The 19,083-nt window shown below is 39.8% G+C and overlaps 1 protein-coding gene across 4 annotated transcripts in view; it reads right to left on the reverse strand.

Moving 5' to 3' along the window:
• The window catches only part of PIP4K2B (phosphatidylinositol-5-phosphate 4-kinase type 2 beta), a 44,769-nt gene that overhangs the window by 24,136 nt on the left and 1,550 nt on the right, over positions 1–19,083 (reverse strand). For all 4 annotated transcript variants that reach the window (XR_014176738.1, XM_081969787.1, XM_081969786.1 and 1 more), the window contains exons 2-4: positions 15,740–15,837; positions 7,684–7,780; positions 5,130–5,282 (exon numbers count right to left, since the gene is read on the reverse strand). Coding sequence is in view for 3 of the 4 variants with exons in the window: in XM_081969786.1 (XP_081825912.1) it covers positions 5,130–5,282; positions 7,684–7,780; positions 15,740–15,837 (348 nt within the window). In the remaining variant the exon portion in view is untranslated. The remainder of the gene's footprint in view (positions 1–5,129; positions 5,283–7,683; positions 7,781–15,739; positions 15,838–19,083) is intronic.

The following is a 19,083-nucleotide window of genomic DNA, read 5'->3' on the forward strand; positions in this document are numbered from 1 at the left end:
ACCCAAACCTCCAAAGAAATGTCCAACCCAGGCAATGACCAGAGGACAAATGGCTGGCTGCAGGAGACTCCTGCCCTTTGGAGATGGAGCGTATGGCGGAACTGAATTTGGAGGAAAGATCTGTTCACCTTGGGGCAGAAATATGAGCCTGAGGAAATTCCTGCCAGAGTTACCATCAGCCGACACCGATGACCTGCAGTTGCCTGGCAGGAAGCTGAAGAGGAGGATTTCATGATGTCCCACGCTATGAAACTCTTCCAAGAGGCCTAGGAGAAGCGTTTTTTTCATGAGAACTGGGCGGAGAACTGGGGGGATGGAGGGCTGCCCATTTTGTAACGGAACCAGTGGAAATGTGGATGGGGGATCACCAAGAAACTTTGAGTTTCATCGTTGCCCCAGGAATGGACCGACCCCTCATACTGGGATTACCCTGGCTACGTAAATGGAACCCTTATGTGAATTGGAGAAAAGGGTGGTTACGCATTCATTCTGCTAAACCCCGAGAGGGGAAGGGGAGGGTCTCCCACATAGCCAAGGCTGAACCAAGCCTAGCGGCTGCAGCACAAAAGAAAATCAAAGGGGAGGAGAAAATCCCTAAGGAATATTGGGACCTCAAGGAGGTTTTCAGTGAAAAGTTTCGGACAAATTGCCCCCTCCCCCACCGCACTACTGATTGCAGCATCGAGATCATCCCAGGAGAAAAACTCCCCAAACCCCAGATTTACTCGATGACCCCAAATGAAATGGAGGAATTGCGCAAGCTTATTGACAAAAACTTAAAAAGGGGTTTCATACAACCAGCTAGGCCACGGGTGGCCGCACCCGTATTGTTCAGAGAAAAGAAAGATGGCTCCTTTTGTTTATGTGTGAATTACAAAAACCTGAATGGAATTTGCGTGGAAAATGTATACCCCCTGCCACTCATGAAGGATATGTTAGCCCATTTGGGGAAGGGGAAGATTTTTATGAATTTGGACCTAAGGGAGGCCTACTACAGAGTCAGAATCAAAGAAGGAGGTGAGTGGAAAACTGCATTCAACTGCCCTTTGGGATGCTTCCAATTCAGGGTACTCCTGTTTGGTCTGCAGGGGGCGCCAGCAGTTTTCATGCAATTAATAAATGAAGTTTTGCATGAGCACCTGTACAAGGGTGTATTAGTCTATCTCGACGACATCTTTATCTACACGGAAACACATGAGGAACACGTGACTTTGGTCCACTCAGTCCTCAAGAAGCTCCGAGCAGCTGAACTTTATGCCAAATTGTCTAAATGTGAATTTCATCAGGAGAAGATCAATTACCATATCTCCCACAAAGGCATCGAGATGGACCCAGCAAAAGTCCAGGCTCTTACTGATTGGGCGCCTCCTTGCACCCAGAAGCAATTGCGAAGGTTTCTGGGATTTGCAAATTTTTATCGTTAATTTATTCTCTCGTTCGCTAGCATTGCTCTGCCCATTACAAATCTTCTAAAATCTAAAGGAGAAGCAAAACCTAGGCCGGGGAAGCCTTTGAACTGGACTGTGGAGTATCAAGCTGCTTTCGAGAAATTAAAGTGACTCTTTGCAGCAGAACCGGTTTTGAAACACCTTGATATGCATGCGCCATTCACGGTACAGACTGATGCCAGTGACATGGCGGTGGGAGCGGTATTGCTTCAAACAAACGCTGAGGGTAAATTGCAACCGTGTGCTTACACCTCCTGTAAGCTTACAGAGACAGAAAGGAGATGGGCCATATGGGAGAAGGAAGCTTTTGCTGTCAGATGGACTTTGATGAAACGGCAACATTTCCTGGAGGGCAAAACACCCTTTTGAGGTATGGACTGATCATAAAAATTTAGAACTGTTGCAATCCCCGTGTAAACTATCACCTAAACAAGTATGTTGGGCACAACACTTCATCCGGTTCAATTTTACTCTGAAATACATCCTGGAGTGGGGGGAGAACATTATGGCTGATGCCTTGCCCGGGCTTCCCCAGTACAATAACTCTAAACTGAGTGTGGTTCATCTAGTCATCCTAGCTAAGAATCTGGCTGCACCAATGGTTACTAGAAGCCAAAACTCTGTTGACTTGGATGTGACTACGGACCTAATGAACAAACTGAAGGAGGGCCTTGGATCCGATGAATGGTTCAAGAAACATTCTGATGAATGTACCATGAAGGATGGACTAGCTTGGGTGGGGGCTAAATTGTATGTTTCTGCTATCCTGAAACCGGTCGTTCTTCAACGGGCCGACGATTCAAGAATGATGGGCCATTTTGGATTTGTAAAGACTTTGCATTTGATTAAGAGGCAGTTTTGGTGACCTGCATTGAAAAAAGACATTGAGTCCTACATAGCCAGTTGTCCTGTCTGTGTGGCCGCAAAACGACCACCAGGGAAACCCCAGGGTCTCCTCCAAAGTGTTGCCCTTCCTGGAGCCCCATGGAAGGAGATATCAATGGACTTTATTGTCGAATTACCAGAAAGACTAGGATATACCATTTGGATTATCACCAATTTGTTTTCCAAACAGGTTCATTTTGTGCCTTGCTCCAAGACCCCGTCAGCGAAGTCGTTGGCTAAATTGTTTATTTCACATGTATATAGATTACATGGTGTGCCTGAACGCATAATTTCAGACGGGGGGTTCAATTCACCTTCCTCTTTTGGGAAGAATTCCTGAAATTGATGGGCTCCGCCCAAGGGTTAAACTCCGCCACCATCCTCAGACTAATGGGGCTTGTGAACAGACTAACTCGGTTTTGGAGCAGTACCTCCGATGTTTCATCAATTATCAACAGGATAATTGGGCTGAACTGTTACCACATACAGAGGTGGCGTACAATAATTCTGTTCACAGCAGTACCGGCATGACTCCTTTCAAAGTTGTGTTTGGTCAAGACTTTATGCCAATTCCTGAATTACCTCAAGAACAATTTTTGTCCTTATCTGAGTGGAGTGATCAACTTCAGAAATTTTGGCCCATGACCCTCAAAGCATTGGATGCAGCTCACGAGGCTCATAAAAAACAGGTGGATAAGAAATGGATTGAACCGAGAGAGTACAAAGTTGGGGATAGGTTGTTTTTATCCAATAAGTCCCTGCAAACCAACCAAAAATTAAAGAAGCTGGGCCCGAAGTATGTAGGACCGTTCCCCATTGTGAAAATCATAAATCCTGTATCGGTAAAATTGGAATTACCAAAGATCCTTAGAAGTATTTATCCTGTGTTTTATGTGAACTTGTTAAAACTGGAACACACTTCTTCTTTTCGTCCACCTCAACCTTCACTTCCGGTCCCTCTTCTTATTGAGGGAGAGCAACAGTTTGGGGTTAAAGAAATATTGGACTCCAGAAAACATAGGGGTCGCATTCAGTATTTGGTATCCTGTAAACATTTTTCCTCCTCTCAGGCGGAATGGGTTGACAAATCTCAAGTTACAGCTCCCAGACTTTTAAGGAGATTCTACTCCAGTTATCCTGATAAACCTTGATTTAATATATTCTTGTTTTGCATTTTTGCTTTCCTTTTCTCTTTTTCTGCAGGGATGATATCTCTCTTGAAGAAGGGCTGGATGTCAGCCTCTGCTTCGCTTGCTTGCTTTCGGCTGCCATGGAAACGAGGGCGGGGGGCATAGTATTTGGGATGGGAATAATTAGTACAGGAGGATATGTCAAAAAGAGAGTTCTGTTCTCACTATCATCTGCGCATGCTGATGGCCGATGTTTGGACTTGGTCAAGGCCAACCATCCTGCATATTAACCTGATGATGCTACTTGGAGATGCAACCCATATGACACCTAAGGGAGATGCAGATTGGGCAATGGGGTAGGGGTTGTTGGAGGGAGGGGGCTGGGTAAAAGTTTGATATGTATGATTTCGCGCTTTTCTGCCTCAGACCTTGCTTTACTTCGCTGCTATCTATTCATAACCAGTAAAAGTACTTTTAATTCCACAACCATTGAACTGAGTGGTTTCTTTCTTGGTTACTGAGGGAGGCATGCCTAACAGTATGGCCATTTCCTGTTGTTTGACTTTGTTTTGCCACAGCTGAGAAAGAAAGCTAAAAATCTTGGAACGAACTGCTATATTTTGGGACTGGGGTTGGGCATTACAGCTGGAAAAATTTGGAACTAAGAGAGAGACCTAATTAAGTGTGGTAAAATATAATAATATTAAAAACTTGTTAAACTTGAACATGTAGTGTGGGAGGTATAAAGAGTTACTTGAAATGTTAAAAGATGCACATACAACACTAAAGGATATTAAAGAACCAGAAAAATCATTGAAAAATATAAAACAGGACAAAGGAGAGGAACTGACAAAGATAAACACAAAAGAGGGGCAAGAGGTTAATATGGGTGAAAAAAAAACCTGAAAATACAAACCAGTTAGAAAATTCTATTGAGATTTACAGAGATACAGAAAGAGTAGAGAGAGAGAAAGGAAAATGCTATCTAAAAAAAGAACAATACAAAAATAAAGAGAGAAATAGTGGGAAGCAAAAAAAAGAGAAATCCTAGGGAGGCTAACTCAAATAATTCAAAGAAGAATGATAGGGAAAATTCTGAAGAAAAGATGTCATACATATAAAAGAAAAAAAAAGAAAAAAAGGAAATTAAGAGAAGGGGATAGGAGGACAAACATCAAATTGATGAAAAATAGAACATCAAAGAGAGCAAGAGATGAGTCAAGAAAAAATGGCTAGGAAAGGAGGAAGAGAAAGAAAAGATGTATTAGTAGAAAATGAAATATTTTAATACTGCTAATGATATATAGTTTAAAAAAATAACATGGTTAATTGTGGATAACCAATTAAGTAAAATGCTTGTTATAGTAAAATTGAATGTGATGATATATGCTACCTATAGAAATTAGAATAACAAATGAAAAATAAAATGATGAAAAATGATATTGTCTGTGTTAAGAAAAAATTAAATTTAAGATGGAACCATGGGAAGAAAATAATGGGCTGGAATTGGAATGGCAATGTGATGTAAAACAAATTAAGTATAAGAGAGAATGTAAAAAGGGGGAAAACACGGACTGTTCGTAAAATAATTTAAAAATTTGTAACAAAAAATAAAAAAAATTATTGGAAAAAAAACCAGTATACTTTCTCCCTGCATATATCTCACCTGGTGATATTTCTTTAGAATGTTATGCATTTCTGCAACATCTTCACTTGACACTGCCTTGATGACAAACCGCCGGTCATAAGTGGTAAGGAAGCGAACTCCACACCGCCCGTGGCTATCATTGTATACTGGAGCACTCCGGGTCACAGAATTCTGTGTGGAGATAAAAGAAGAACAAAATCCATACTTGGAAATAATGGGGAAGAGAAGAGCAGACAGACAAATTGGGTATGTCATACTTGTATAAAACTAGAGAGAGACCATATCCGATATTTCTGTGCTTCTGTTTAGACACAGAAAAACCCAGGGCAGGCAAAAAAAAAAACACCACACACAACAGAGAGAGTAAGAGGGACTTACAACTTTCTGCCAGCTTCCCCACTGGCAGGGACCATTAGACAGTATCCCTTCCATTTCCAGCAGGCTAGTGAGTAGCTGCTGCTGCGTGGGAGAGGAGCAAGTGATTGCGAGACTGACTGGGAACTGTTACAGAATATCACAAATAAAGATCATGTGACCACAGCAGCCAGGAGAACTGAAGCAACTACAACTTCCCCAAATTTCATTCCCTGCAGAGTCCTGGACTTTTGGACATATTCTATAAGTTAGCTTATTAGGGGTTGGTTCAAAAAGTATCCTCCTATGATGTATCATCTCACCTAATTAAAGATCAGGTCAATGAGAATTTAATAATATACAGATGACAACTAAGAGATATGGGGAAGAAAAGTGCTAGGAACATTGATGGGTAAGATAGCATATAGATGACATGGAGAAGGAAATCAAAGAGAACAAAGGGAAGTTCTAGGAGTTTCTCTACTTATGTTGCAGACCGGAGTTTGTTTTGGTTGAAACCGAAAACAGGTCATTCCAGATTTTAGTTTTCTAAAAGCCCACTCAAAATGGTTCTGCTAAACCTTTGTGCCACAATGTACAGGTAATCTCCGGGTTATGAGTGTTCCCTTAGCGAACATTTGATGTTATGTGATAAGCGCCCCCTAGGGTTTATGAACAAGTCCTCAAACTATGAATCTTGCAGCACCATAGCAGTTAGTTGTTTAACCTTACGAACAACGGCAGAAGCTCTGCAACATTTGTCCTGCACATTGCTGGCCAAAATGGAGGTTTGGAGGGGCGAATCCACTCCTTGAATACTCCATTCGGGCTTCCGGAGGTCTCGCTTGGCACAGAGGCTGAAAAGAAGCTCGGATCCATCCCTCCAGAGCTCCTTTTTGACCTGCAAAGTGCTGGGCGATGCCTCCGGAGGCCTGAACAGCCTACCAGAGGGGTGAATCCATCCCTCCAAAGCTCCATTTTGGCCTGCAACATGCTGGGTGAGGTCTGCGTAGACCTGAACAAAGCTGCACATGGCTGAGAGGCTGGAGAAGAGACTTCTTGCTAGATCTTTGCACTGTAAGTGACCTGGTGCGGCAGGTTGGCTGTGAGGGGAAAGCAATTATGGGGAGCATGAGGCATTTTAGTGGGTCGCAGAGGCCTTGACTATGCCCCACCAGCCTTCCCCACCCTAAAATACCTCATGTGCATTTAACAAGCCTCGCATTCAATTAGCAAATGCAAGCGTGAAAGGAGGGAGTGATCCTGTTCAAGGTATGAGAGTCACTCCCATTCGGGTTACAAATGGAATGGGCAGGCTCCAGTAATTTGTAATTCGAGGACTACCTGTATTTGTTCTGTTCATAGAACATTTCTTCACATCAGGGTTCCCCAAGATTGGGGAACCTACCCAGCCTTGAACCTACCAGGCCTTGAGCCATTCGGAACAAGGCTGCGGAAGTAATGGTGAGTGTGTGCACACACCCATTTGCGCAGGCGAACAAATGCACGCACTCCATTTGTTTAAGTGGCAGGTGTCTGTGCTCGCTGCTCATGCTAATGGAGCTGTATGAGCACATGCCTGCTTGCTTACCACACAGACAGAAACATCCCCTCTCCCCGCCACTGGTCCACAAAACCAGAAAGGTTGGGAAACTCTGCTTTACATACAATATCTATTCTTTAGTATAAGTTTCTGCTGTCCTCTTTTTTTAGGCTTCTCCCTCATGTATTTGTATCAGGGTGAAATTCAGCAGGTTCTGACAGGTTCTGGAGAACCGGTAGCGGAAAGTTTGAGTAGTTTGGAGAACCGGCAAATATTACCTCTGGTTGGCCCCAGAGTGGGATGGGAATGGAGATTTTGCAATATCCTTCCCCTGCCACACCTATCAAGCCACGCCCACAGAACTGGTAGTAAAAAAAATTGAATTTCATCACTGCTTTATATGTTTCTTTATTCATACTTTCACCAACCGCTCCCCAAATACATCTTTTTTTTCTATCTACCCTTTTTTTAAGCCTGGCATTTTTTAAATACACAATTTGTTTGGAGGAAAATACAAATACAATCAATATAATAAATAATTCAATCTGATTCACTGACACCAGCTGTTGTTGCACAAGATTCATTTCCAATTACAACAAAGGCAGAAATACTTTCATACTTCAATTATTTATATAACTGACACATCTCAATAAAAACTATTAGTTTGTTCCCTACCTGATAGTCCTGATCATCAATCCCAAATCTTTCCCGGAGATTTCGGAATACCATTGGACAATACTCCTTAAATTTGAAGCGGCTTGGGAGATTCTCTCTGAAAGTAGCAACAAAGAATTTATGATTCAATATTGAAAATAGAATAGAAAATTAGAATAGAACCGAATTCTTTATCGGCTAAGTGTGATTGGACACACAAGGAATTTATTTCTGGTGCATAAGCTTACAACGTACATATAAACAGCAAGTAATAGATCATAGGTCATAACCATAATTACAATCATTAAATATAGGTTACAAACAATAATTGATAAATCATAGGAAACCAACAGAATAGGAAAGATTAAAAATGAAAAAAAAAGGAGAAATGAGACAGTGCTGTGTTAAGTGTTCAACAGAATGATGGCACAGGGGAAAAACCTATATCTGGTTGTGCATGCAATGCTCTATAGTGGCGTCCTAAGGGGAGAAATTGAAATGAATAATGTCCAGGATTTTCAGGATGTGAGGGGTCTGTGGATATTTTCTGTCTTCTTTCTGGTTCGTGCAGTATACAGAACTTCAGTGGAAGGCAGGCTGGTTGGGATCGTTTTTGTGCAGTCATTAACTATCCATTGAAGTCTATGTCTGTCCTGTTTGGTCGCTGTGCAAAACCAATTAGAGAGGTACAAATGACAGACTCAATAATTCCTCTGTAGAACTGCATCAGCAGATTCTTGGCAATATTAGTTTTCTGATTTGACACATGAAGAACATTCTTTGTTGTGCCTTTTTAATGATGGTTAGGTGTCTATTCCCAAGTCCTTGGACCTAACAGAACCTAGAAACATGAAGGTCTCTACTGTTGATGTTAGCGTGTAAATGTAAAATTTAAATATACATATAGATTATTATTATTTGTTAATTTATTTGCTGTCTATCTCACCATAGGGCTACTCTAGGTGGCTTATAAAATAAAAAGAAAGAAAAATGAAAGTATAAACAGAACAGAAGTAAAATAACAGAATAATAAAATAAACAACGAAAGAGGAACACAATGATAATAATATATGAATATGGTAACTAAAAAGATGGATGAGTGGGCAGCAGAGAGCAAGGGTGGGAAGGTTAGGTGGAGTTTGCCATAAATCTAGCAGCCCCCTCCAGCCTCATCTCTACATCTCCAGTGTGGAACTCCCCTATTCGGTTCTCAGACCAATCAGAAGAGCCTGATCTTTAGAGACATGGTATGATTGAGAACATACCTTAATACTGTATGTCTAGTTCTTCATTTTTGTACATAACTATTTTTTAAAATGTGTATCTACAGTACATTATGTGATGATGAATTCAGACTTCACTAGCACAATGTTCTCTCAGATATGCTGTAATTCTGATTATGTTGTTCTGGAATCCTGGAACTGTAATGCAACATAGCAGTTCAAAGACATAAAATGAAAATCAGATTGAATAACTATTGGCTGCCAAATCAAAACCTGTGATTGACTGCTGCTGACTGCTTACTCTATAATGAAGGTATATCTGTTAATACTGACATTGACTTAAGAATTTTAAAAAAAATCTAAATGAATAAAAAGAAAGGCAAAATGATACATCTTCCACTATGGCATTAGAGAAAGATGAATTGGGTTTCATTAAAGGAAATGAGTTGGTTAGTAACAGTTGTAGAATTTCTAACTTCATATATTGACTGAAAAACCTAGGAAAGAAACTAAAAATTATGCCCAACAGTTAATTTTATAAGTGAACATATATAGGCAAAATTGTTCAAAGCTTTCAGTAATTCATGTAGCATAAAAATAAGTGTTTGTCACTTCACTTCCTTTTCTGTAGGAGGATAAATGAATTATAGTTCTATTCCACTTAAATTTAAGGTTACATTTTCAATATTTCAAATAACATTTGTCTTTTCATGATCAGTCCTAAAAAATTTCCCTTCATTAGATTTGACAATCTCTTTTGGGGACTACTAGTAGGAGGATTAGATTAAATCTACTCAATAAGTAATCATGTTGGATCAGCCATCTGGATGCATTTTGGAAGCTCACAAGCTTGGATTGAAAAGCAATAGACCCTTTTACAGTGACTTTCCATAAACTCACACTGCCAATAAATAACCATAAATATTAGTAGCCTCTGACCCTATGTGTATTTGTTCAATCTTTTTAAAAATAGTTTGACATTAACAGAAGTATTATTAGCAAATTTCAAATTATGCCCTGTGTGATTATGCCTCCTGGATATGAAAGTGTGATTCGTATGATTCAAATATCTCCTTTTTCACATAATCGAGGCACTTTACAACAGTATTTTTTTTAAATTTTGAAGCCTTTTTTCAATATTTCGGTACAAATGATATAAAATGTGATTACTAAAACTAAAGAGTTCAACAAAACAAATAAGTCAAAAACATTTTACATGTCCTCTAATTTATAGAGGAAGATGATCCAAAGTGACATACTTATGTGTGGCAAAAGTATATGAACTTGTGCTTTCAATAACTGGTGTGACCTCCTTGGACAGCAATAATTGCAACCAAATTTCTGATAACTGTTAACCAGTCTTGTATGTTTGCTTGGAGGAAATTTAACTAATTTCTCCTTACAGAATAGCTTCAACTTAGGGATAATGAGGGGCTTCCTTGCATGAACTTGCTCATTCCAGGTCTTTCCACAACATTTCTATAGGATTAAGGTCAGAACTTTGACTTGGTCTTTCCAAAACAATAACTTTCTTCTGCTTTAATTAGCTTTTGGTTTGAAATGCTTGTGTGTTTTGAGTTGTTGTCTTGCTGCACGGCCCACTTTGTCTTGAGCATCAGTTCATGGACATATACCCAGACATTTTCCAGCATATACATATACACACATTGTCATATACACAGAGACACACACAGACACTTAATTGGCCTCTCTGTATCTAGTTTTTGGTTGGAGAACAGATCATTTTAGCTTTTATTTCTGCAGAAACAATGAGCATTCAAAAAGATTCACAAACTTTTAAATGTTTATTATATTAATATAATAAATATATATTATACAGTGTTTATATATTACACACTGTATAATATATATTTATATCATGTTTCCCCTTACCTTTCTTCATTCCAAGCTAAAGCGTTTGAACCATTGTGGCTTTTTTTCAACAGGATGTAATTCTGGCCTCCTAATGGTTTTGCCTGCCCTATTTTGCCTCTTGTCTAGTTCTAAAATATTTTTATTAAGAGAGGTATACAAAGGTGCAAGTATACTCTCATTGAAACTTTGTCTGAGGGCATTATTACACCATATTAACAGCTCTATTCGCAATGTTACCTAATGGTTCCATGCATAGAATCTGCCTGAGGGGAGATCCCTGTCAAATACTTATCTAATGTAGTACAACTGTCCAGATGCAAACAGTTAAGATTCATCTCTATAACATTTCGTGATAGAAATTATCCTTCCTTAACTGCTACCCCAAAACGTACTGTCAATATCTATAAAACATTTCATTTCTGCAAGATCAAGGTAAATCTAGATTAAAAGGTATATTCTGTATAAATATTAAAGGCAAATACTTTGCCTAAGGTAAATTCCTTCTCATGTCAGGAGGCTCTTATATCTAAAATTCTTTATTCAGACTGATTAAAATTCTTTTTCTATTTCACTAGATAAGGTAGGTACCAGTTGGAAAATATCATTGTCTCCATGGGGAACAAATGATATTAATCAATTGAATAAACATGTTAGTGTGGTGTAAAATTAAAATGTTAGACTAAGACTGGGGAGATCCAGAATCAAATCATCTTTAGCTGTAGCCATGTAAGCTCACTGGGTACTTTGGACCAATTTCTCTTTCTCAGACAGCCTACTACACAAAGGTGTTGTGGGGAAAACTGGCGGAAATAGTATGGTATGTACACCATCTTGAAACCTAGAGGAAAGGTGGGATTACTTAAGAAAGAAAAATATATTTTTGTTTAAAAACTACATGAAAAGCATTATGCATAAAGGGTATAGCCAAAATCTGGTCTGGCTTCTGGACTGAATGAACATCACAATCACAATTGTAAAATTATGTTTTAAATTAAAACACTATGATGTAGTTTAAAAGACACAAGCTACAAAAAGCAATTTGGTGATTTCATAATAGTTGTTCAGAGTTCAAGAAAGAAAGACTATTTGCAGCTAATTTTGAAAGAAAAAATAAAATGCTTCTTCTAATTTGCAACTACTATATATCCTCTCAACTACATTAAAATGTCAGAAGACTTCTGAAACAATTCTGGGTAGTTCTACAGACTCTGACATTCAAATCTTATGTAACTGCTGGAGGTATGTTCCAAGCAATTTTAATGGGAAATGTAGGCTAACGCTCCTTCTATGATCGGGGTCTTGACGAGGCAAAAGTGTAAATAAGATTGTGGGTTATGTTTTTGGACATGTAAATGTCCAGAAGGGTCTCACAAGGTGAACAGGCCATGATGGATACCTCAGATTATCACAGATCACATCTGCTAACCTGCATTACACCATTGTGCAGATTATGGTCTATTCCCGTGATGGCGAACCTATGGCACGCGTGCCACAAGTGGCACGCGGAGCCATTTGTCAGGGCACGCGAGGCGCTGCCCTGTCAGCTGGCCAGCGCGCATGCGTGCGCTGGCCAGCTGAGTTCACCTTTTTAAAAGCCATTTTTTGCCCTCCCCAGGCTCCTATAAAGCCTCTGGACCCTGGGGAGGGTGAAAAAAGCATGTAAAAATGAGGGGTGGGTGTCGCGCGTTGTGTGCGCATGCGCACTGGGGGGTCGCGCGTTGCATTATGGGTGCGGCACACCCGCACACGACCCCCCTGCGCTCCGCCCACTTGTGGCACGCGAGCCAAAAAAGGTTCACCATCGCTGGTCTATTCCTTCGTCATGCCAAAACCACCTCAAAAATGGCCCTCATTCCCGGAGGCCCTATGGCAACAACCATGGCAGCAGAAAGACCTGCCCAAAGGGGGAGGGTGCTAAGAATCATCAGATTAAATCAGGCTGTCTTTGGACTTTGGACACAGAAATGGTCAACATTTGAACATTGAAAACAGATGCTTGACTAGAAGAACTGCTCACTGAATGCAGAAATATGCATTGGGATATCATTAAATTATGTGAAACACAACAAAAAGTTCAAAATTTAGTTGAACTTGATAGGACTGGGTATTTACTCTACACTAGAGGTCCTGAAAATGGATGATATGGTGAAGTTGGTTTTTTCATCAGCCAAAAGCTAAAAGAATCTGTACTAAGAGATGAAAGTATATCAGACAGACTAGCCCAATGCATCATTCAATTGAAAAAGCAATACAAACTTCAAATCATCCAATCTTACATGCCAACAATAAACTATAGTGATGACGAGATGTTGAAGAGTGTTATGACGATGTGGTCCACCTTCAAGACAAAGAAAAATGCCAATACAAAATACTAATGGATGACTTTAATGCAAGAATAGGAAGAAGAATACCTGAAGAAAAAGCAACTGGCCCATATGGTGTGAATGAGATAATAGAGGCAACAAACTAGTAGACTTTGCTAAAGGACAGGACTTTACATCATGAATGAATTTTACAAGAAAAAAACTAGCTGAACATGGATATAGAAGACTCCATCTGGGCACACAAGCAAAGTTGACTACATCATGTCAAGTAATAAAACCATATTCTGCAATTGTACTGTCATCAATAGAATGGTACAAGCTAAAATGAAGATGCACTGCTGAAAAAAGCATATAAAATGATAAAGACCTCATGAAAAAGAAAAATAATGAGTGATAAGCTGTTAGTGCCATAAAGTGTATAAAATAAAATAAAATAAAATACATAAAATAAAATAAAATGCCATAAAATCAATGAAAAATAGAAAAGCTTCAGGAAATGACTCTGTTACGGTTGAAATGCTAAAATCTGGTGGTCACAGTTTAGATAAAATACTAGCAAAGCTGTATTCGAGATGCCCCAGAGAAGAAAAAATACCTAGTGCAGGGGAAAATGCTGAAGTGATTCTTATACATAGTAAAGGGACTCCAGGTTAATTTTAAAAACTACTGCACAATAAACTTTATTTCAGTCATTTACAAGGCTTTCACCAAGATAATAGCAAAAAGAATATTAAGAACATTAAATGATACATAGCCAAAGCAGCAGGCAGGGTTCAGAAGTGGTTACAGAATAATGGATCATATTCAGGTTGTTCAGCAAGTCATAGAAAGGCACAAGAAGTACACCATACCTCTGTTCATGGCTTTTATTGACTATGAAAAGGTGTTTGATTCAGTATTCCAGCAAGCTCCCCCTATGCCTGAAGAGAAAGTTTTTGATCAGTGTTATCTGCTCTAACATAAGCTAGTGAAACATGGACGCTAACCTCACTATGAGCCGTGGTGGAGCAGTGGTTAGAATACAGTACTGCAGTCTACTTCAGTACTCAGCCTTCCATCCTTCTGAGGTTGGTAAAATGAAAACCCATATTGTTGGAGACAATATGCTGACACTGTAAACTGCTTAGAGAGGGCTATAAAGCACTGTGTCTAAATGCTATTGCTATCAACACAAAGGCTATGAGTGATGCCATGGAAAGATACATGCTCAGCTTTACAAGACAAGATAGAAAGATCTGCGCATGAATTAGACGACAAATGAAAGTATACAATATTATTAAGGGAATGAAAGAATTCTAATGGAAATAGGCTGGTCGCATAGCAAGAAGAACTGATGGCAGGTAGACAAAGGCAATCATAGAATGGATCCCACTTGATAAAAAGTGTCCACAAAAGAGACCTAAGACAAGATGGATCGACGACATCAGCAAGTATTGTGGGTCCGACTACCAAAAGGAAGCTGAGAACTTTATTGGTTGGAAACATGTGGAAGAGGTCTTCATGCTGCAATTGATACACAATGGCTAAAATGATGATAGGCCCGTGATGGCAAACCTATGGCACACGTGCCACAGGTGGCACGCAGAGCCATTTGTTAGGGCACGCCAGGTGTTGCCATTTCATATCCAGCTCGCATGTGTGCACTGGCCTGCTGACTTTGGCCTTCTTTTTCGGCCATTTTTCACCCTCAGCCATTTTTCACCCTCCGGAGGCTTCCCTGAAGTTTGGGAACGGTTTGTGTGTTGGGCTGTTTTTCGCGCTCCGGAGGGTGAAAAACGGCCCTACGGGCAACCCGGAAGTCATCATTCCCGATCTTCTGGGTTGTCCATAGCACCATTTTTTGCCCACTGGAGGCTTCAGGGAGGCTCCGTGGGGGGGGAGGCTGTTTTTGCCCTCCCCATGCTCTTAGAAAGCCTCTTGAGTCTGGGAAGGGTAAAAAAAGCATGCCAAAAGTGGGGGGGAGGGCACCAGTTGCGTGCACCTGCACATGGGGAGGTTCACGCATGCAGGGGTTGCGCGCATAGCATTATGGGTGGTGGGCATGCCGCGCATGACCATGACTCCCCTGTGCTCTCCCCATTTTTTGCACACAATCCAAAAAAGGTTAGCCATCACTGTGATAGGCTATTAAAGAAGAAAAGAAGTTTTCTTTATATCTACAAAACATTCTTGATCTATTAACAATTGATGTCCAAACTATACATATTATTCAAATTACACTAATGGTATTAATGGGAAAAATTAACAAATATCTAATTATTAAAAGTTGATCTAGGTTGCCTGAGAACTGTAATCTCACCAAAGGTTAACATATGTGTACTTGAGATTGTCGCCTTCAAAGCATATTAGGGATGAATCAATGATGCCACCCTCACCCCTAGTGTGTAAATTTTATCCTCTATGTCCTGGTTTTATTCGAAAATGAATTGTGATCCCCAATCATATCCTTTCACGGCTGGACATAGAGCAAATTCAGACAAATAAATTGCCGAGTTCAATTACTCTTTTATAATAGTTGTGTTTCTTTCATGTCACATTGTCTTCTGCAACATTCTAATTCATGTCATTATATATTCATAACAAGCCATCTATTCAGATACTGAAGTTAAATGGGGAATGGGGGAGTATATTTTAATCAAAAAAAATATTACTCACTTATTGAAAAGATGATTGTCCACTTTAATCTTGCTGTAGGCTTTAAAGTCATCTGGCATTAACATAACAGGGACAGGGACATTATTCAACTCATTAATCTGCAAAAGAAATGCAACATCTAAACAGGATGTGAAGGAAAAAAGGAAGGAAGTCACCTGAATTGTTGGAATGTACAATGGTAGAGCCAATAAATCACATTAACATTTACTGGCAGTTTGAACCTTAAATGAATGTGGTCAAGAAAGCAGAGTTATGTTCTATGAAAGGGATAATATTTATTGAGAGAAGAAATCATAAGTATCTGAGTGCTCTAGGCTATGTCATCTACATCATCATCATGAGCAGTTGCTACCTCCAGTTTATGAGTTTGCATAATTTATGACAGTGTAATGCTCCTCTTTCTCTATCTCAGTTTTTATTCAGATAATTATTTATGTCTATATTAATAATTTTGATCTGTCCTAATCACTCATACTTTTAGATAATCATCTGATTGTATTTTGATCCTCAGATGTGTTTGAAAGTATGGTAAGCATCTGCTAAAATGTTATTTTTCTTATTACTGTGTTTCTCCAAAAAGACAACCCACCTTGAAAAGAAACCCTATCATGTTTTTGAGCACATGCAATCAAATTAAGCCCCAACCACAAAATTAGCCCTAATTAAGACCCCACCCACCCTAAGGTGCGAGGTGGGGGGGGTAAGACACACAGGTAAAAAATAAGCTAGGGTGGGGATGGGGATGGAGCTGCCCTACTTACCAGGCCTTGCATACCCCAACACCTGCCTTTCTTCCTTCTGCAGTCACTTGCCACCACTCCCACCCATCGCCCTGGCCTCTGTTTTGCCTTCAGATGCCTGCTGGAAGGCATTTGCAGTGGATAACAGAGCTCTGGACCAATCCAGACCTCTATTATTGGCTCAGATGTTTTCTGGCAGGCGTCTGAAGGTGAAACAGAGGCCGGGGCGCTGTGTGAGAATGGCAGCAAGCAGCCTCAGAGGTGGGCCAGCAGTGGGCTCCTGCTGGGTGGGGCTGTTGGTGCCACCATTGTGAGGTGAATAAATAATTAGAACCCCCCAAAATGAAGGCCTAGCCATTTTTTCGGGGGTCAAAGGAAAATAAGACCCAGCCTCCTTTTTGAAGAAACATGGTAGTTTGTTTTTTCTTAACTTCATGTGCTGTACTACATATATATTTGTATTTGGCCAACAATTTTCCATCAGATAAATCATCAAGTACAAAACAAGATGATAGATGATAAATATTATTCAACTCAAATTGTCAGGCATTTTTATTCAATAGTATTTATTGCTACTGCAATAACAATAGATGTTTTTCCCCACAATGTATCATATAAACAAACACCTAAATAAAGTGACTTGGGGAAGACACTTTGTTTGTATAAATAATATTCATCAAACATTTACAAATATTCACCAGTGACTTCTAAATAATTAAACCTATTGCAATTGAATGAACCAAGTTTAACCATCTACACATTTTTTCTTGTTTTCCCTAATGCAGGATTCACTTTTCCAGATCAAGTCAATGTTGATTCATTAACAATTGACTGATTCGTTTGTAGCCCATCTTGTCATTGTGGACTGAAAAAGAAGTCAGCTTTCATGTCTAAGACAGGATTAGAACTCACAGTCTTCTGGTTTCTGGCCAGTTGCCTTAACCACTAGACCATATTCCCTGTCTGTTAAGCACCTACAGATAAATCTTGCTTAGTTTCTATTCCCTAGCAACAATGGTGCCGAACAAAGAGACTTATTGCTAATCCTCAATGTTCTGTCTATTGCAACATTCTTATGGTCATGTGAACAAAATTTGGGCCCACTTGGATCCATCTTAATTTACAAGTGCCCACTTACCCACTGCTGCTAGCTGGCCCTACCTATACTATATTCACCATTACCCCGTAAGTCATTACTGCACTGACCAGGGCCTTGTTTGCACCAGTGTAGCTGAGGTTATTCTTATGTCCCACCCAAAGCCCGTTGCAAAAGATGTTTGGCATATGAACAAAAGCCCCAGAATAAAAGAACCTTCCTAGCCAAATCTTCTTCACATGCCAGGCTCCTTTCATGAAAGAAGGTCCCAGCTGGGCCAACTGGGGTATGAATGAGGCCCAGGTTGCAAATAGAAATCCTGGCTGGGGTGCAAAAGAAGTCTTGGTTGTCCTGGCCCGAAAGGACCTGCAACAGAAGGCCCCGGCTGGTACTGCAGTGATGTAAGATGTAGGGGTAAGGATTGGGTGGTTGGGAGAGCTAGCAGGTAGCCAAAAGGGGAGAGATTGGGGAGAACATAGGGAAATAAGGGGCATTCAGGAAAAGACAGTGGAGGCAGCCCCTTATCTTTCCAAAGCATGGAGAGGAGAGGACATAGTTGGGAATGGCTTGGATCAGGGTGGGTCCTCACCTAATGACCCGTGAAATTCAGTTAATGACAGCAATGGGAATTTCCAGGCATGCCAGTGCTAAGCAATGTAGTCATGTGATGTTACACATCATGACTGCATCCCTTAACAAGAGAAATCCTGGTCACATTGTTAAGCACAGACTACCTGTGTGGTCGTTGCTAAATTAATATTCCCGGCAAACTCAGGAAGCATGATTGATTATAAAAATACTGGGATTTGTAGTCCATCAACACCATAATTTCCTATTTAGATATGTACATACAACACACAACAGGGCTTGTAAGATTGATACAAAAAAATATCTCTACTCCATTTGTCAGGACCGCTACTATTGAAAGAAATATTCTCAATTTTATTTGGGAACATCTTACTAACTAATGTGAAGTTTGCTGGTGAATACTTTTTAGTAACCTTCCTCTAAACTGCAACTTTTCAAATATTCTAGGGCTACTAGTTGACAATGCTCACTGGGATTTCTAAGATGTGTACAGTTCTGTCCCTGGATTCTGAAATGGCAAGAGCCTTTTATTGCTTTGTACAACTGAGACAATGCACAAATATATTCAGACAAATTCCAACAAAATGATTTATCATAATATTTATAGATATTTAAGAATTATATAATATTATTCTGGATATTTAAAAAAATCCATCTGTTATCCCTTCTTAACTCAGAGAACTTACATTACTGCTTAATGAAGATAGCTATCCAGGCAAGCAATCATTTAAAATACAGAAAATCAAAACTCATCCTTGGTAAAGAATATGCAAAAAAGGGATTTACTGAACCCAGATGACAACATAGGTTACCAGAATCTGCTGCTGAGGATTTGAAGCTACAATCCTATATACAGAGCAGTGTTCCTAAACTCAAGAGTTGACTTCTGAATAAAGATAATTTCCTGCTTTGTTCTAAAA

Source organism: Natrix helvetica (assembly GCF_964273705.1).
Source record: "Natrix helvetica genome assembly, chromosome: Z".
Taxonomy (NCBI): Eukaryota; Metazoa; Chordata; class Lepidosauria; order Squamata; family Natricidae; genus Natrix; species Natrix helvetica.